Below are 20,984 nucleotides of genomic sequence, written 5' to 3' on the forward strand. Positions count from 1 at the left end.
AATCTTTATGTGATATTATGCCCTTTCAATTCAATCATAGCCCTATCTTTATGTGATATTTTGCCTTTTTGATTCAATCATAACCCATCACTTCCCCACCTTATTGGAAACACCACTTCTTTTGAATCAGCATATGCGTGTAATTTTAGGCACTCAAAACTGTCTGTTCCCATATGCAATGCTTCTCCACCTCATGGAACTTTTGTTTGCAACTAGCCGGCTGTTATTCCCATGACTTTTAAAGAACGGTAGTGGGTTTGCCACACCTAAAGACTTTCTTAAATAAGCAACCAATCAACACTACTGGGGGCAAAATTAGTCTTTTGCTAATCCTGTTAAGATTTTCGTTTATTATTATATGCTCTGGATTTTCAAGCTTCCCTTTTCTGGTTCCTTTCCTGAAATAAAAATTAATGATGTAAAAATTGGCAGGGAGATACGCAGTCAGAGCCTGTATGGAAAAGGCATCGAAAATAAGCCTGAAAAGTTTCTTTTCCACGCTCAGGTGGGTTTGTGACTACTTTGACGGCAATGTGTAGTGCCCAGTGAATACGTGAATGGCTTAGAAAAATGTAGTGTTTTATTTTAATTTGGATAGCCTTTATTTTAGGGAGGAAAAAAAAAAAGAGAAAATTCTCTGCAGAGAGTTGTTGCCTAACATTTGTACAGGTATTGTCCCATAGGCAACAAGCATGTATTACATGGAATCAGTTGATATATCCCCTACCCCCCCCCCCCCTTTTTTTCCTGCCAAAGCGACCTGACCCGCTCTAATGGAGTAGGAATTTGGGTTTCAATTCATTCTTCTTAATCTTAAGCCACAAGGCATCTTGCAGTGAGCGGGGGCTGTCTGGTTCCTCTCCATGGAAAGGATATTCCGTTCTACCTTGAGGTAAAAAAAGAAATTTGGATAGGTTTGATTTTAATGATTTCTTTAAAGGGAAAATTGCCGCACAAAAAAAAGATTGGGGAAATTGCAAAATTGCAAATTTAAGATTTTCTGAAAACTATGTTGTCATTTGCAAATCAATTGTTGGCAAAACCTATATAAATATTGTAACGGGTTCTAATTTTTTATTTTTTTCCATTTTTTATTTTTTATTTTCCCTTTAAAATATGTTTAATCTAATTTTCTCAAAGTTTGCATGTGAAAAATTGTTTTGTTTCTGGGTATGAAGAAAATAATTCGCAAGAGATCATTTAGATTTTAGATTCTAGTTTTTGGATTTGTCACAGTACTTTCACAGACACAGTGTACGTGATCCTTTGATCAATTTTGCCTTCCGAACAATTATTTAGTAGTGCTGTGAACCTTTTCATCTATTTCCAAATCTTTCCCCCCCCCCCCTCGTTCCCTTGACGTGGGTTGATGAGGATTAAGGATAACAAAATGTCTATTTTTGGGCATTTAAAACCATCGTCTTAATGCCCTGCAGAGCCATGTGATGCTATTGGTTTTCATGTTTTGAATTATGCTTGTGTTCCCAAAAATGAAGGGTCTATATTTATAGTCAAGTGAATTCACAATTTATACTCCATGAGCTGCTAACTTGGGTGGTGTGGGCAGGTGTCTGGACGCAACAGGTTAAAAACTCAATATGGTATCAACTATCAAGTATTACCTCCGATCCTTAATATAAGACTATTTGATTTTTATTTTGATCTTAAATATAAGACTCTAATCTACTTTGTCTCTCATATTTATGCATTTTTTTCAAGGTAGTCCTTCTAATAATTGTAGTTCTAACCAATATAGTTTATTAGTAAGAATATTTTAGGAAAGACAACACCTATTTATTACAAATAACTAACTTAATTTCTTTCCTTAATTTCCTCAAATTAGTCAACTGGGTCTTATAATTAGGATTGGAGGTAGTAGTATTTAGATAACTAATTTTTGAATATTAAAAAATTAGTTAGATTAGTTATTTATAATAAATAGATTGTATCGTTCTTAAAATATTTTTATTAATCATATGTATTAAAATTAACATTTGATGAAAACTTTTTAAGCATGCAATCACGGTAAAATGAATAAATACAAAAGATATTTTGCAAATGGTTGAAAATGAAATATCTTGAAAGGTTTTAAGCAAAAAAAGAAAAACGTATTATTTTTATATTTTGTCATAATTTATGACTCAATTTATTTTTGTTATTTAGTGATTTTTTTTATTTATAAAGATCACTTGTTCCATTTTTTTTCCCTTCCATTTTGTAAATTCAACGGCCTTTCAAGTCTTGAATAAAGCTTGAGAATTCCGTTGATTGTTTTAAAAAAAAAACAATATGATGAATTTCGGCAAAAGAAGTTTCCAAGTTATCCTTTGACTTTTGTGAATAATTGAGAATTAGTAACACGGCACAATTACAGGAAATGTCGAATATGGCTGTCACCTATTTGCGTCTTTTGTGTTTCTACCTGAGCTACTCTTTAAAAATAACAATTTCGTTAGAGAAACTGAGTCTGAAAGAACCAACTTATCAAGATTTTATTAGTTTCAGCCACTAATTTCCTGGACCAAAGCCATATCGACGTACACAATCCAAGGATCAAATTACACACAATTACTATCCTGATTAAATCGTGCTACCGATTCAAATTGATATGCTATTTGGAATTCCCTTTCCAGTAACTCCAGGACCAGAGAATGGCTTCATTAGCTCGTAAGGCACAATCCCAGCTCCAGTCCTATTCTTCAACTTTGCATCACCATTCCTTGCGTCTATAATCTCCTCAATCTCCTTCAGCCTCCCATTGAACCTCCCGAATGCTGCCTTTATGGTTGGATCCTCAGCCCATGAAGGATCTATCTTCTGCCCGATATACTCTTCATCTGGGGAATGATTAGATAGCAGATACAGGACTGCCATCACTATAGTGGCCTGAATCTGTGAAGGGAAATTCTCCAAAAGGGTTTGCTCAGGCTTGATCAGAAATCTCTCCCATTCTTCCTTAGATGCGTCCTCTGTAGGCATTTTGTTTCTGGCAATGGAGGGTCTGTTGGGGAAGTAGCCTGCATAAGCATATTGGGAAAAGTTCACAGAAGCATGATGAGCTGAGGCTAACCAGGCTATGGTGGTGAGGATGTGAATTAGGTCTTGTGGGGTTTGGAGATTTGGCCACCACGGCTCATTCTTCTTGTCTGCATGGCCCACTGTTTTGATCTCAGTCCACCATGCTTGGAGCTCTTGGTCTGACTCTATGAGGCTTGGGTTTGGATAGTAGTGATTCACATAGTCTGTGAACCACTGCTTGATGGCATCCCATATAAGGAGGCCATCATTGGCAAAAGGATAGTCTTCTATTGTAAGCTTCAGGCCGTGTGGTGCATTAGGATCTTCCTCTGCCATTCCTCTGCAGCAGCAGCAACAAAAATTATGTCTATTCTAAAATAATCTTTTTCTCTTATCGATGTGCATCAGTTGTGTTACAACTATACATTTTATATATACGAATATTGTAAATACATGTCAGTATGAAGTCGTAAAAATATCATTCAACTTGTGTATCAGGCCTCAAAACAAGTGTGCTTGTGCTTTATGCATTAGGATCTTCCTCTGCCATTAGATTGTATCTAAGTGGCACATGTCCCAGCTCAAACATAATTAGACAGTATCACTAGATGGACAGTGGTGAGCATATATGTACCTGTCAATAAGATCACTCGGAAGTGCCTGTAAATCAAATCTCCAAAGTTGGTTATACACTTCAGAGCTGAACTCCATAGAATATTTTCCGGTTGAGAAAGAGATCTCAATGATGCCGTTAGCACTGATGAGTGCTTGACGAGCAAGAGCATTGATTGCCATCGTATATCTCAGATGAGGATGTAGCAATCTGTAAATTGGATGCATCGCACTCAGCTGTCTATTTGTTGCTATCACAAATGGTTCTACAGCACAGTGACTTCTTAGCCTGCAAATATTGGCATACACACTTAGTCTTACTTCAAAGGCAATCCTGAACTTCTATTGAGCCCTATCAAATGGAATGTTTTAATTAGAAATCACAGACATACTTGGACCATACTACCATGACATTATTAGCTGACCAAAAGATTACATAGTAATATAGTATCATTACCAGAAAATTAAATAGATTATAAAGTATTACTCTATTCTGCAATAAAATTTAAACAAAATAAAAATTTTCAAAGTGGTAAAAAATCTTGGAATAAACTGATTGATATTAAGTGGTCTCAGAGATGACTATGAGGTTATGCTCATACATAATAAACTAATTACTTGGTAAACGTATAAGTTAGTCCTCAGGAAGAACAACGAACTCCATATAAGTAAATGCACTTAGCATCCCTCTGTTACTTCACAAAACGACTAATTATATATCTGATATTTCATGTTTGATGACTTAAACGTGAGCATATCAGTGCCTATGTTTATTATTATTATTATTTTAATAGAACAAGGAGCTTTCATGAAGAAAACAAAAGTAACTCGATGCATGAAAGATGGGTAGAAGATAAAGGCACGACAATACGAACCAATGGGTGATAAGTTCATGAACACCAGAATCATGGGCAAGGACATGAGCTTTGGCAAGTCTCCAAAGCCAAATATTAGTGGAACCACCAGAAGGCGTGAAAACTTGCTTCCACTGTGGCTTCCCATCCATCGCTGGTCTAGTTAGCTCAATGGCCAGTGGCTTCAATGTGCCTTGTGTGGTCAAGAAGAACACTGTCCTTGATCCGTACAACGTTCTTCCCTCAAGTTGCCTCACTTTGCTCACATATGGCATTAGTAAATCATGGTAATCTATAATGAATAACTTCTTCTCTTCAATGGCCTGCATTGCGCGCGCGCACATATATATTCATCAAACAATCCTATGAGTTATGACCAATGTTTTACTGAAATGACCGGTTATTATTAGATCAGTGAAAACAATGGTGCACATTACAGTCCATCGTTTCGACTGTGATCAGACCATGGTTGGATAATGTGTTTAGTTAAAACTATAACATGCAGGACTAAACAAATAATCCGTAACATTGCGTAACAACTATGGTCAATTAACTTGATAGAGTACCTTTTCAACAGCGGTGTAGCCACTTATCTGTTGCTCAATTACATCTCTGGTGATTGCTGATTCTGGCGGACCATAGATACTGGGGTTTAATTTACTGACCAGTGGCCATTCCTGCACGATTAATATAAAATAGACCGATAAGAAAACATATAAAATTATTGAAAAATATACAGATAATATAATAATGAAGAAGTGTAATATATTCACATCAAATCGTACCTTGACCAGTTTTATGGTGCAGGGGTTAACACCTGCCAGAGTCTCCCTGGCAAACTCCTCATCAGAAAACCAAAAGAATTCATCCCCTGTAATTCCAAATTTCACAAACATATCAAGTAAAGAGAGTTACAGACAGTGAATTAATTGGTAATTATAAGATCATTTGTCAGCTATTTTCTGTTGGCTTAAATTTTGAATTAGATTACTACTTACTGCGCAAGACCTCAAAGCAGCTTTAATGAGGCTGGGGATGAGCGTCTGGAGGAGACCATTGCCACTGTTCTTGAGAGGCGGTACATTATACCCCTCTTTGAAAAGCATATCTATCTCTGAGAATGTGGGAAATCCAAGGTTTTGATCTAACACCGCCGCATCTAAGGATTGTATCAGTGCACTCACCCCTGCAGATACCGTGGTTGTCGTGAACTGAGTCTGCTTTGTCTCTGAGAATGCTTCGTCCCGGGGAACGTACACACTTGAGCTTCTCTTCTCCGAATGTGGGTCTGCGTATACAAATCACAACACAGTTCCGCAATTAAGCGTCTATATAATGCAGCCCACGTAAATAACAGCTTGGACCAGTGTAGACAGTTCAATTGCGGATATATCTGAAATGTAAAAGTTCTAATACACAAAATTGAACAGGGAATGAAGCAGGTTGAAAGAAGGGTACCTGCAGAAGAAGGTTTGCGACCGGTACGACAGCGTCTAGGGTAGGGACGAAGAGAGCCGCCAAGCACGGGTCTTGCGAGATCGATGTCGGAATCAGGGTCACCCAGGTCGTTATAGAGGTCGTAGTCGTAAATTCTGTCGGTACTCTTTCTCTCTCCGTCGCCATTGCCTCTCACGGCCGCCAGCTCCTCCTCTCTCAGCCTTTTCAGGCCACTTGGTGTTTGTGATGGCAAATACGACTGCATTCATTCCCATGCACAACCCATGATCCCACTTTTAATTTCTCTTTAAAAAAATTAATTAAGTTTAATGCTATGAACAATTTAGCTCTCTTCTCTCTAGTGTTTTCTTAAGATTTGCATTTTTACAAACTAATTAAAGCAGTGTTTTCACTGTGTATCATGGCCGTGTCTAGCTAGAAAGTAAAATTATTGGAGGGATTTTATATATATATATATATATATAATTTGAGTTGAGAGATTATTTACTGAAATTAATTATATAATTGAGTGATTCTCATGTCTTATTCTCAATAGGTAAAAATGCTTGTTGCAATATTAAATCCATCTTGTAATAATATAGTTATAATTTCACATAAGATTTAAGTCGTTTTAATTTTGAAACTGATTTTCAGCAATACAGCACCATTATAGAGATATTATGAACTATACATTATAAGTGAATTATATATTTCAAGCAGATTCAAAAAAGATCAATGGTCATGCCTACGTACGTATGCTCCTCTATAGAAAAGAACATATTAATGAAATCCAACGCCAAACAATAATGTATTCCACCAAATATTTTTTTTAGCTAAAATATAAGTATTTTTTTTATTAGAAGTAATCCTATTCAAAATACTATCAGTCACTAAATTATTTCACCAAATATTTGTCCTTAATAAAAATTTAAAGTTCTCAATCTGGCCCATAGAAATTTAAAATCATCGAAGCTAGCCTTTGCAGTGAAAAAGCATGCACAGCTCTTTTTTTTTTTTTTTTTACTGTATTTAATAAAATAAAACACACACAGACACACACACATAAACAAACATATTAATGTTAGGGATGAGAAATGGCGCTGCCACAGTTGGACATGCAACTTGTGATTGAGAAAGTACACGTGAAACGAGTTTTATGTTATAAACCCTAAAAGTATGATAGTTTCAAGTGAAGACAAAGGCGGAGTTAATGAAAATAGTAGTTGTAGTCAATACATTTAATTAGTAATAATATTTTAAAAAAAATAACATCATTTATTATAAATAATTAATTTAAATTATTTTCTTAATCTACTCAAATTAATTAAGTAGTTCTTGTATTAAAGACCGGTAGTTTCAAATGAAAAGAAAGGCGCAGCTAATGAAAAGTAATCATAATTATTGTATGTGCGCAACAAGGGATGAGATTAGATGGAAAGGGTAATTAGAAAGGAACCTTGTTGGAGAAGAAGAGTCTGGGGAGATCAGGCTGAAGCCAGGAGTCGCAGGTGAAGAGGAGAGGGCCATGAGGGAGGCCGTGGAGAAGAATGTCGTGGAGGAACATCTCCTTGTGGTGGCGTTGCGCAGCAGAACAGCACCCACCTCCCCGAAATCTGAGGGCACCTCGAACGTCCCCTCGTACACCAAAACATCGTCCTCCGTCTTCCCGGTCTTGCCTGCTTCCCCCTTTATGGTCTTCTTCTCCCCGTTTGCCCCTTCATTACATTATTCAGTCATGAGCAGTGTGTACGTGTATGTGTTGCATCAGAAACTAACAAGATACTCCTCCGGTTCTGAATATAAAATCTATTTTGTAGTGTAAATTACCTTACAAAATGAGTCTTATATTTAGAATTGGAGTAATATATATATATATATATATATATATAGTACAAACAAAATATAATGAAGTACTTGGATCAAGCAGGCTACTGAGGAGCTCAATGGCAAGAGGTTTTCCGAACAGGTCGCTGACATTGGACACTCTGGCTCTCCCTTTAACCTTCCAAGAAGTCGCCATTGTTATTGATTCTCACTTCTTCTTCTTCTTTGATGATGATATACGGATGATCTCTCTCTCTCTCTCTCTCTCTCTCTCTTATCTTCTATCTCTCCTTACCAATATAATACTTCACGTACAACAACAATCTCTTGTGTATATATAGCTAGAGGAGAGCCTCGTTAGCTGAGGTGGCTGGGTTTTAATTTTCAAAGTTGCTGACTTTCCTAGGCTGTGCTCTTTCTGAGAAGGGAAAGAGCTGAGATGGTGTGATTCCTCTAGAAACATATATATACGGACTCATGCATGGTCGTTTCTATTATTGTTATTATTATAAGCCACCTGCCCTTGCTCATTTTTCTTCCCACTTGCAACCCCCACTTAATTATTTTCAATTGCTTTCATTAATCACGCTATTCAATTTTGTTTAACGTCATTTGCTACACTTGAGGGGCTACAAGCTAAGTAGCTAGCTATACATACACGCTCTACGACTTTATATATACTGTAAGTCACTCATAAAGAAAAAATTTATTTATAAATATAAGCCATTTGTATTGTAATTATTAACTTTTTTTTTTAATCTTACGTATTGAATATAGTAAAAAAAATACGTGAGAGAAAATATGCAACATATTTTTAATATCTTTTTTAAATAGAGGCAAGTGTGAAAAATTTTATCAATTTAATGTATTTCTTAATATGTGAGAATGTGTAAGAAATGACTTAAATATAGAAACAAAGTGTGGTATCTGTTTTCATTTATTTCCACCTTCCAGTAATAATTAACTTCAACCTGCGCACGCAGTTGCGCTTATTGCTTTAGTTTGGCCTTCATAATTTCCCAAATCTAACTCTATTCATGACACAAACTTGCATATATTAGACGGAAACAATCATGCTAATGAAATTAACAACTAATTATATTGTTGTGCTAATCGGTGCAGAAATTGTTTTTAAAAAAATTAAATACTTTAAATAATTATTCACATCCATTGTTATTTTGAATTCTACGTAAGATCAACTGATATAGACAGTCAACAATCTTACATTTTAGTTATAAATATGTCATTGATCACACTTTCTACTTGTCTGCAATAATCAGTGTAAAAGCCCTGTAGGTTGTAAAACAAATTCTTTTTCTTAATTACTAGCGTACAATACATATGATGACACATCAAGTATTTAATTATCTTTAATAATGTCAATTTCATATAGGCCAAAAAAGGTAGTGATAAAGAGAGGGTTTCAAGGAGCACCTTTTATGGCATAATTAGTTAAGGGAATTGCCTAACCTTTTTGCATCAAAAGCACATTTTGCAATCAAACACTCGATGTTTTTTTTTTTTTAAAAAAAAAAGAGGTCATAGAATACATGTTGACTTTTAAAATGGTAAATAGGTGATCCTGAATTTTCTTGTAAAGGTATTGACTATTCTTGTGCGGATTTTTATATGTAAAAATCACATTTTTCTTATTTTAAAATTCAGCAGTTATTTTTTTAATTATTTCTTTTGTTTTTTAGCAATATCATGCTATAACGAGCTTAATTATAAAAGTCATATATACATACATACATATATATATATTCTAATACATTAACAAACAATTTTAAGAAGACAACAACAAAGTAACTTATATTAGGCTGATTTCTAGATATATTTACTCATATCCCATCTTATTACTCTTATTCTATTTGAGTTAGCCTTGATTAACCCTACTAATCAAAATTGAAATAATTTTAATTCTATATGTACAATACAATTGGGAAGAGATATACGTGCTGAACACAATAATCCAGAATGACAGGTCTGACTGAAAGGATAAAACTGGCCATTATATTGCTTTGGATAGTAATAAGAAAAAGCAGAAGCGCATTAATTAAGTTAACCTTAATTTGTTGGAGAATACAAGACTACCAGCTCTGAGCCGAGAAGGTTAATATTCGATCATAATTTTCCAAATCTAAGCATGCACATGGTAGATTATTATATTGACGTACTTGCATATTAGAGGGGAAAAAATAAAAAAAAATTACTCGTCTGGTCCTAAATATAAGATCATTATACTCACTAGTATAATGGTCTTGTATTTAGGACCGGAGGAGTACTATTTATGACATTGCTTGACAAATAACATAATATCCGTAATTAAAATGGGTAGTTTGGTAGGATACTGCTTGAGAAATAACATAATGTCGGTAATTAAAATAGGTAGTTTGATAGGATGATTTGACCTGATTCTAATTTGATACTACACGTCCGATCGAGTTTGAAATTTGTGATCATTCTATGAAGCAAGGTTCAAACATTATGTAGAATATTGAGGCATCCATGACTTTGCTACCTCTTAATTAAACAGCAAGGCAAAGAAAAAAAAACCTCGAATATAAAATCTTAATTTTTATGTAATAAGCAATAATAATATTTTTCAAAAAAGGAGAAGAAAGAAAGAAAGCAACAAAATGGAGGCTCATGGTCGTCGTGTCATGGTATATATATTATGACAAATGAGGATTCAAACTTGGATTAATGAATGAATAGTCTTCCACATTTGATCGCGTACGTCTTCACTATTAAACAAAGTTGACTAGTCGTCGATAGCTTTAGAAATATCAGTTGTATCTTATATATAAGTCGAGTCGAGATATCGTTGGCGCGTATCCAAGGGGGCTGCTTCCCCATAGGAAAAAAATCATGAATGAAAGTGGATGCTCATGTAAAATATTACCTTCAATCCTTAATATAAAACCTCGTCTTATTTTTATTTTGATCATAAATATGAGATCTCAATCTACTTTTTCTTTCATATTTATGCATTCTTTTCAAATTAAAGTAGTCTTTCTAATAATAATAGTTTTAGTTAATACACTTGATTATCAAAGATATGTTAGGAATGACGACACGTATCTCTGTTACAAATAACTAACTTAATTTACTCAAATTAATTAACTAACTCTTATAGTTAAGACCAGATATAGTATTATATCTTTTTATATGCATCGTAATAAAATATTATATCAATGCAACAATCCTATTAAAAGGGGTTTTGATCACATAAGCACGATATCTGAAAAAAAGAGTTTTGGGTGAGCTGCCCAATTTCAATTGGACCTGACAATACTGGAATCGAACTCTATTATGTGATCATATTTAGAAAGAAAAGAAAAAAGAAAAAGTTCGTCTCCCATGAAGGGTCAAACAAGTTTTATTACACGAACATGTTTGTGTCCCCTAAATTGTGTGGTTGTTTTTTTTTCCCTCCATAGGTACACAATTTGTATTGACGAGTAGTGTGTTTTGGCCTATCATTGGCTTTCTTTCTATCATGATTAAATCGTCAAACGTTGGATTGTCAAAGCATATATGACGTGTTTAGTTGAAGTTTCGAAGCCTCCCAATAAATACTTTTCGTCCGGCGCGTGCCAAAAGTTTGCGTTTTGTTTTGTTGTTCATTAGTCAATATCATAAGTTGCTGTCATGAAAAGGAGTTTTAAACGAATGAAGCTGCCGCCATCGTTAACGGGATAAGACTCTCAATGAATAGTACTCCTCCGGTCCTTATTATAAGATTCAATTTGACTTTTTATTTGGTCCTAATTATAAGACCCAATCCATTTTGTCTCTATATTTATGCATTTTTTTCCAAGATAATCCTTCTAATAATGATAGTTTTAGCCAATATACTTAATTAGCAAGGATATTTTAGGAATGACAACACTTATTTATTATAAATAACCAACTTAACTTACTTCCTTAATCTCCTCAAATAAGTCAATTGGGTCTTATAATTAGGACCGGAGGAGTACTTCGTTATCCAATTGTTTATTTTCTTTTGGCTTTTCCGCTGACTAGATCTTATTAGAATATGAGATTCCATGAATGTCATGCATGGATAAACTAAAACATTTTGGTCTTGCTAAATATTTAATTAATACATATTGCTATACATATATATATATATATATATATTGGATACGTTAAGGATTATCCATAATTGTAATGAAATGATTGGCTGGGAATTGAAGAATATTTGGGTTGAGAAAGAATTAAGAAGGAAAAATATAATGGACAAAGTCGGAGATTGGGAAGTGGTCTAATTATAGAAGAGTCTCAAACTTGCATGGAGGGAAACACACACACACACACACACATGTAGATGTAGAGATAATAAATTACTATAAATTGAAAGTTGAAGAGAAAAATACGAAAGGATGCGGTGGCTTAATTAAGAAGTTGACTTCAGATTTGTTCAATTCCCTGAGGAGCCAAAAATTGGAAGAAAACGAACGTGTGTAAAACGTGGCATTATTATTATTATTATTATGGTAATATGGAAAACGACGGGCGTAATGGCGGAATGCGTAGGGAAGATGAATGAGCAAAGCTGTGAGCAAATTGAATTAACCTTCAACTTCAACCCTACGCGGCAGCTCCTATCCATCCACGCCTCTCTCTCTCTCTCTCTCTCTCGTGTGAAAGGACAATAACCACAGAGAGAGAGAGAGAGAGAGAGATCCACCATTGATCTATCCCTTGCTCCTTTCTACATGCACAAGTTATACTCTCTGTTTAGTTTTTAATAAAAATCCTAAATTTTATTAATTCTGTTATAAAATTTAATAATTTTTTAACTTTATTTTATTTAATATGAAGAAATGAGTGAAAACTGAAAAGTTCAAGAACAATAATGAGCGACTTATGTTAATGACAAAAAAAAATGTATAATAAGTCATACTTATGTTAAAGAAGTACTGCTTCAAGCCCTATTTACAAAATCCTATTTATAGATTATAAATGAGGTTTTATAATTCAGAGGTAGCACAACTTAAGTCTTCAAACATATCCCTACGAGCTGAAGTCTCACGGACAGCTATGCATCCCAATGAACATTGAAAAAAAAAAGGTGGAAACACCCCAAAACAGAAAGAGCCACAACAAAACGGTCATCATGATTTAGGAAAAAGGTGAGCAAATCAACCATACGCAAATGTGCGGGCCAAACAAACCTATTAACAAAACACAAGCAGCAGAAAATAAACAAAAACCAAAAGGCAAAAATTATCCACTCTTCTAGTCATATAAATTTCTTTTTTTTTGCCGAAAATCTAGTCCTATAAAGTACAGAGAATTTTATCCATGATTCATTATTTTATATAGGCTGTCATTTTTTTTTTTAAAAAAAAGTGTACATATTAAACTGGGATAAAATAAAAAACTATGAAATTTAAAGACAACACATTGACAAGGTTTAAAATGTTTCTTCGTTCTGATGAAATATATAAATGAAAGTACCTTATAAATAAGATAAGGTGTGTGCGCGCGCTAGATATTGATTAATCGCGGTCAATTAGATTAATTGGGTATGGGTAAAGCTTGAAATGAAATATGTGGTGAGGAGTTGGACAAGTTATGAACAATATCTTTCATCATTTTCGTTACTCATCAAATAATGTAAGAAACAAAGCAAGTCAACAATGTTAATTAATTCAACTCGCACACCTAATAATTATAGAAATTGAGTCCACGAACGCATAGTCACTCCTACACCAAACCTAATTTTACCGCAGAACGTAAGATCCCACTTCGTCCCAATATCATTGTCACATCATTTATATGTCTCCACACTCTAAATAATAATTAAAAAAATTATCACAAGTTATGTACTTATATATATATATATATATATTTGTGTAAAAGGAATAGAACGATTCATTTTATATTTTAAACCCATCATGAACTCACGGTCTCTTTAAAATATCTAAACAATAGCCCTTACCATAAAAGAGAAATGTTTGAATATCTGAAAAATATCACTTCACTAAATAATTCAGGTCAATACTATAGTAACGAATAAATATAATAGCGAATTTGGATATGGACGCAATCTAAGCTGTTGGGGATTTACTAATTTGGGTCGTCAAAATTGACATTGGGCTCACGTCCTCTTGGCCCAACCATTAAGCAACACAGCAGACTTTAGTTTTTGGGCCGGGGAATAGACACTATCATTGTTATCGGATTGAAGCTTGTAAAATGCTAACCCAATCCCAAATGAAGAAGCAGCTTCACAACTAGTTTCATGTTAGGTCTACCAACAAGTATTAATCCAAGTGGAAAGAATTTGGACAGCTTACATATCACATCCTAGGTCCGATTCTTAGGACGATGTGTATGGAAAAAAATACTGTTGGGAAGGGTCTCCGCTATGGTGTCTGACATTAATCCGAGAGATTAATCTTTTACAATTTGGGTAGAAGGATACCCTGGGTAATAAAAAAAAAAGTTTCATGTTGGGTCTTGTCTTTATAAGAATAAAAGGAGTCAAATTTGCTGGTGAAAAAAGAGAGTCAAATTTAAAAAAATAATAATAAAAGAGATTTTCGATAGTTTAATTCACGTGATCTTATGGTTAGTGTGTTGAGGAAAATGAACAAAACAATAACTAAAATAAAAATAATCACTGTGGGAATAAATGGACACGGATTACTAAGCTACCCTTCAACCAAACAAATAATGAATGAATGAGTGAAAACAATTATTAAAAAGGGGTTGTAAAGAATATTAAATAATGGGAAGGGGGGGGGGAGAGGGTGGTTTCTAGTTACGCGTTCTTATAAAGTCATTTGAGTGACATATTTATACACAGAGGTTCATTTTACCATTAAAATATTGTGAACCCCACTTCTATCTATTTTTTAATGCACAGGAAATGGCGTCATCTCTTCATTGTTCATTCCGCCCCGTTACACGGATGGCGAGAAAATATTTTTAGACATCCACAGCTACGTGCTCCTCTAGTTCTATTCAGGACAGGAAGAAAAAAGAAAATTTTTTGTCTTATTTCTAAAATAAAAAAAGAAATTTTTTATATGAATATATAATTTTATTTTTTTATTTTTTATTGTGTTGATTTTATTTTTATAGGATATAATATATATTAATTGGAGATAAAATTGAAAAGTTATTAAATTTTAAATGAAAGTTAATGAAATTTAAGTTTTCTTGATCTATATAAAACATACTGTAAGTAACTTATATGTAGGATAGGAGTATATTTGTATAATACTTTTCCACTTACATAATTAAAATTTATATGTAACTAATGCATCATAATTAATGTGTTGACTTTTTGATAAGGATATATTTTGAAGGTTTTATAAATTTTTTACATGTATATAATGATTTTTTCTTTTTGGGCCTACAAAAGGTAGTTAGATCAGAATTTGAACGGGAACCAAAAGAGTGTGAGCACATACGATAAATGAAGATAAATGATGCTTAAGATTCCACTGAGCTCCTAAATACATAGTAAAAATAATGAATTCATGCTTCTTAAAAGAAAAGTAGTTCATATCAATGATAATGTCATGAAAGGATAGGTGGGAGTGTGTATCAAAAAAAGGATAGGTGGGAGTGGGGAAAAAAAAATCTTTCAAATACTAAATATAAGGTCCTTTTAATTAATTTGTATAATTTTAAAAAATTATTAAGCTGGTTATTTGCATTTAATATGTAGAGAATTCATGACAATTTTTTTTAAAAAAAAAATCCTGAATCCTTATTAATTATACTTATTAAAAAGGTTCCCCATAGTTTTACTGTACATAATTATGATTGTTTATGAAAATGAACACATATTTGTTTTTTTTTTTTAAACCAATGAATACACATTTATTACAAATAATCAATTTAACTAATTTTCTTAATATACACAACTTAAATATCTAACTCTTATATAAAGAGTAGTATTATAGAGGGAAAAAACATTAATACACGGAATAAGAGGGAATTGGACCTTACAAAAGGATCAAATCAATGTTTTTCAGGTCAAAAAAATCAATATTTTTCAAATGGAGCTTATATCTAACGCATGAGAAAATATAAGGAGTTGCCTTGCATTTAGCTCTGCCAAATGGAGTATCTCCACTTCCCACAAATTTGGGTTGGACCAAGTTAAACTAACTGTAACAGATGTTGGGTGATTTGTGATCAAATTCAAAGCATCCTTACACTACTACTATGAAGATTGAGCTACTGTAAGTTCTAAAAGAAATCAATATTAATAATTAATACTCCTCCGGTCCTTAATATAAGACCCAATTTTTGAGTTGATTTTGGTCCTAAATATAAGACCCATTTCTCATATTTATCAATTTTCTTTAAATTACCCCTATAGATATTCCCTCAACCATAATCAAATAAAAGAGAGAGAGGGTATTAAAAAAGATGATTATGGTGTTTTAGGAAAAATGTGTCACTTTTCTTATAATTAACTAACTTACCTAACTTCTTTAATCTAATCAAATTAGTTAAATGGGTCTTATATTAAGGACCGGAGGAGTAATATTTTTTAAAGTTGCCCAAATTAATTTTATTCTTTTAAAAGTTTTAAAATTTCTATAAATAGTTACCATTCGTAGAATTGATCTATTAGAAATTTTAACTAACGCTTGAGAGGAGAAAATAGTGACATAGTTGATCACATGGATCAAGAAGTGGAAAAAACCCCAATTGGAACTTGGAATTGACATTGGCCAAAGCAGGTAGCGTGAAGGGCTGGAGGGAAACGTACCTTGAAGTATGGTAAATTGGTATGGTCTTGTTCATCAGTCCGGCCAGTTAGCTCTCCTACCCCAACGGTACGCATTTAATAGGAACCCCGAAACCACCACCTCGCACTACCATATATCCAATTCATACCTCCCGTCCATTCTTCATTTCTTCTTCTGTATCTCTTTCTCTCCTCTCCTTCCAATTCAGGTAATCCAACGTTTCCCTTTAATCCTTTCCTCTTTGACTCATTTCTTCAATGGTTGGGTTTTAATCCCAAGTTTCTTCAATAATTCATATCTTCTTCACAATCAAATCTGGTCTGTTATCCTCAAAATCTATTTTTTCTGTTTGTTTCTTGTTCCCTGCGCATTTGGGGTTTCTGGATTCAATATTGCTTCCGGTTTTAGTTTTTTGGAACTTCCCGTGCTTCCAAGTGTTGCCTATTTCGTTAAGATTTATTCACGGCGTAGCTTGTATTCCCGCTGGTTCGTTCATTGGGCTTGTGAATCTTCATTTTTATAATCTTTATTTCCAGCTGCTGCTTTTCGGGGATCTTGCATCGAACGGTTCGCAGATTGACTGAGTTTGTTGCTGAAGGCGCTTCGGGAAGGGGGCTGTTTCTTTGAGGATGAAGGTCTCAGTGGTTTCGCGGAGTGGAAGAGAAATCCTTAAAGGAGGCGTTGATCTCAGTGATTCGGTACGCCGCCTTGCTCTCAAATTTACCGCTCTTGCATGTTATGGTGTTGCAGTTTCTTAGTTAAATTCATTTCTGCAATCCTTAGTACTTCCTTTTCTGTCGAACTTTAAATGTGGACAACTTTCCATAGTAGCCATTCACGATTTTTCTCATTTTTGCTTTATGTTAGGCGACTGTAGCGGATCTCCAGGAAGCAATTCATAAGCGAAGTAAGTGGAGCATGCACTTTTTCTTTGATCATACTGCACATAAATTGGATTTAACTGTTCATTTCATATTTTGTTGTTATCTGAAAAGTTTAAGCCTTTAAGGCTTGAGGCGTTACCTAAATTGTTCTTAGCTTTTTCTGTGAATAGTTTCAGCTTCCTGATGGCCATATAGCTTAAATATCTCTGATAGACCGTTTAATTTATAAGTTATTCAGTGCATACTGTGTGATGATCAGCTTCTTCACTTCATGTGCTGCACGCCTGATAATTCTACTGCTATTTCACTGTTCTTTCTAAAATTACCTTTGAAATTTAAGTTGAAATATTTCTTCTCCTGAAATATAAATCTGAATGATGGTAAAAGCATGTTGAGTTTAAATTATTGCTCAAGCAGATACAATTTTTGAAGTTGCCTTGGTCGTGTGGGAGAAAGTTTATTAAAGTCCTCTTTCCTTATATACACGATCAAGAGGTTTTGATATCATGTACGAGATCTACAAGGCTATTTCTAGATCTTGAATTAGTCCGTCTTTAATTATGGACGATCATAGTGTCAACTTCAGAACTTGAAGCTTATTCATTGTGTTTCACTGCTGCTGCTATCAATATATTTTGTGGCCTTTGCTATTCCATTTTTGACATCTCTTTTGGGAGGAAAAGGGATGTTTATCTTTGAAGTATCAGTGTCTAGGTCTAAGAGCATTGGATCATTAACATGATTTGTATGTTTCATATTTACAGCCAAGAAGTACTACCCATCAAGGCAGCGCCTCACCCTCCCAGTCCAACCAGGATCTAAGGGAAGGCCTGTTGTCCTTAGTTACAAGAAAAGTCTTAAAGACTATACAGATGGAAATTCAAACAACTTAACTGTAGTTTTCAAGGACTTAGGCCCTCAAGTTTCCTATCGCACACTTTTCTTCTGGGAGTATTTAGGTCCTTTGGTCCTCTACCCAATCTTCTACTACTTCCCTGTTTATGAGTATTTTGGCTATAAAGGGGAAAGAGTCATCCAACCTGCGCAGACATACGCCATGTACTATTGGTGTTTCCATTACTTTAAACGTATTATGGAAACATTTTTTGTCCATCGCTTCAGCCATGCAACATCGCCCCTTTCAAATGTGTTTCGTAACTGTGCTTATTATTGGACATTTGGCTGTTATATTGCTTATTATGTGAACCATCCACTCTACACCCCTGTAAGTGATCTCCAAATGAAGATAGGGTTTGGTTTTGGGATCCTCTGTCAAATTGCAAATTTCTATTGCCATATTTTGCTGAGGAATCTCCGTAGGCCTGAAGGGGATGGTGGATATCAAATCCCACACGGCTTTCTCTTCAATATTGTTACATGCGCAAATTATACAACAGAGATCTACCAGTGGCTGGGCTTCAACATCGCAACACAGACTGTTGCAGGTTATGTTTTTCTTGTGGTTGCTGCCGGCATCATGACCAACTGGGCTCTTGCGAAGCACAGGCGTTTGAAGAAGGTCAGTCTCCCTTGCTCATTGTTGTGATAAACTGTGAGACCAAAATATACTTGTTTCACCTGAATACACTTGCTTGCTATGAAACATGGACACTTGGTGTTCAGGGCATGATAAATATGAAGGAAGTAATAACTGGTCTCCTCATGCTTTTGCGTGTTCATGTATCTGTCTCCATGTTCTGCAGTCTGCACATGTATGTCTATAGCTCAACATAATTGAGTATCATATTCTAAAGCAGTTTTAGAGATGAAAAATAATTTAATATCTGTATTTTAAAAGAAAAAGTTTTAGAAAATGATTATGGTTGATGAATGATTAGGAAGGCATAACAGATATTGCCCCGGGGGGGGGGGGGGAAGAAAACACTTTTCATTTTACTAAGGGGGCAAGGATCACATGTTTACTTGTTGAGCATGCTAAGGGAATTTAATTTATTTATTTTTTCTTTTGGGCATTTTCGACAGTGCTTATAGATCAAAGCAACGAATGGGATACAGCTTTGTCATATCCCATCGGATGAACAAAAAAGACATTCCCCCCCCCCCCCAATTAACTGTTTAGTCTTTGCGTATTTTACATGTCAATTTGGTGTTACCTGCAGCTATTTGATGGAAAGGAAGGAAGACCCAGGTATCCTCGTCGGTGGGTAATATTACCTCCATTCCTGTAGAAGCCATAGCCATTTAAGAGGCCATTGCTACTTGTTGTTCATCTAGATGTGGCAGTCTAGATTTATTGCAATGCTGAAGTTGCTAGTCATCCAGTGTTGTCAGACACGGATTTTTCTCAGTTTCTCGTGAACTTTGATATAGGGAGCGGGCTCAATTTGTTGGAGTTCTTATTTGGTGTTATTCGTCAGAAAAAATTGTAATAATTTTCAGATAGAAGTACTGGCTACTTTTAATTGCTGTGAGGTTTAGGATTGTTTTAAATAGTAAGTTGTGCTGATCATAGTTGAGGCTGTTTAACTATCCGATGGGCTGTTTTGTGACTAACTCTAGTATTTCTTTTATTTTCCTGGGAAAATGATCCTCTTTGGCTCATGCATCCTTGGCTTATGGATGATCCTTTTTTCTCATACTGTCAGTTTTCTTTTCTCCATCCATTGTTGTAGTTCTGGACTCATCTTTCTCTCTCACACACGCACGCACAGCACAGCACATTCCCTCTACCACCACTTATATTTCATATGCACCGAAAGTCATTTTGTCCACTTATAGTTTGGGATATGTCGATCAATATTGCTGTGGTTTTTGGGCATCACCATTCAATAATATTGGGATATTTTGCGTGGATCGCTTGTAATGCTTGCATTTTGGGTAATGGGTCAAGTTCTATTGCCAAACAACGTTTCTTTAGAGTTCGTTTGGAGTAATTTATAAATAGTTTTTCAACATGAGGTATATATTTTGGAAAGAATTTTGTTTTGACTTATGTGAAATATGCTTATAAGTGCTTTAAATTGTGATCCCAAATAAAGCTTTCCCCCAAGCATCACTTTAATTCAGTAATATAAGTAATCTATTTGCTAAGATATAGATGCACTCTGTCATGTAAATTTATTATTATATTCTTAGGAATAGAAGTCAAAGTTGAAATGAATTGCCTGCCATGCAGGAAATTATTACTCTTCTGGTTCTAAATATAAGATCCTTATATTAGTGTGTCTAAGAATTTTATATTTAGGACCGGATATTTTTTTTGGGGTAAGAAATTCATGTCCTAGTAACTTTTTTTTTTTTTTGGACAGCTACAAGTTACATAAACCTATATGCAAAGATGTTTTCGACTGAACACTCATAACCTCACTATTGAATTATATGAGTTGGAGCGAATTGAGTTGCAAGAGTAAGCTGGCAATTATAATAATTGAAAGACGAAAGCCCTACATGATCTGAAATCTTGATATGGGTCTCGGCTCCCTCCAATGAGATTTATTTCAAAAATGATGACAAACTCCCATCATATAGAAAAGGGACCCACCCTATCCTTTATTACCACGTGTTCGGACGAATGAAATCTACTTTTCATTTTCCTAAAATTAAAAAAATATATTTATAAGATGACTTCCCTTGGGCCAATACATGAAGCGAAACCCTAGTCAGTA

The 20,984-nt window shown here is 34.5% G+C and overlaps 2 protein-coding genes and 1 pseudogene across 6 annotated transcripts in view; 2 read left to right on the forward strand and 1 right to left on the reverse strand.

The window, feature by feature from the left end:
• LOC114717115 (protein FAR1-RELATED SEQUENCE 3) overlaps positions 1-922 on the forward strand; it is a 29,436-nt gene extending 28,514 nt beyond the window's left edge. For 2 of the 3 annotated variants that reach the window (XM_028902195.1, XM_028902194.1), the window contains one exon: positions 433-724. In XM_028902195.1, the coding sequence (XP_028758028.1) occupies positions 433-477 (45 nt within the window). In that variant the 3' untranslated portion in view covers positions 478-724. Of the gene's footprint in view, positions 1-432 lie in introns of all 3 variants that reach the window. The other variant, XM_028902193.1, reaches the window with a different exon arrangement.
• A 1,546-nt stretch (positions 923-2,468) lies between these two features.
• LOC114717170 (linoleate 13S-lipoxygenase 2-1, chloroplastic-like) lies at positions 2,469-8,021 on the reverse strand (annotated as a pseudogene).
• An 8,549-nt stretch (positions 8,022-16,570) lies between these two features.
• LOC114717169 (very-long-chain enoyl-CoA reductase) lies at positions 16,571-19,955 on the forward strand. Of its 3 annotated transcripts, none has more exons than XM_028902264.1 (5): positions 16,571-16,682; positions 17,011-17,172; positions 17,342-17,381; positions 18,123-18,877; positions 19,479-19,955. In XM_028902264.1, the coding sequence occupies exons 2-5, from the start codon at positions 17,104-17,106 to the stop codon at positions 19,545-19,547; spliced, it is 933 nt and encodes a 310-aa protein (XP_028758097.1). In that variant the 5' UTR covers positions 16,571-16,682; positions 17,011-17,103; the 3' UTR covers positions 19,548-19,955. The 3 variants fall into 3 exon arrangements, with proteins under 3 accessions (XP_028758097.1, XP_028758099.1, XP_028758098.1); XM_028902266.1 differs by having other exon boundaries at positions 17,050-17,172; XM_028902265.1 differs by lacking the exon at positions 16,571-16,682 and adding an exon at positions 16,900-16,960 and having other exon boundaries at positions 17,050-17,172.
• Positions 19,956-20,984: the final 1,029 nt, after the last annotated feature.

The sequence above is a fragment of the Neltuma alba genome, unplaced genomic scaffold (genome assembly GCF_004799145.2).
Source record: "Neltuma alba isolate B1F8T4 unplaced genomic scaffold, ASM479914v2 tig00011709_pilon, whole genome shotgun sequence".
In the NCBI taxonomy this organism is placed as follows: Eukaryota; Viridiplantae; Streptophyta; class Magnoliopsida; order Fabales; family Fabaceae; genus Neltuma; species Neltuma alba.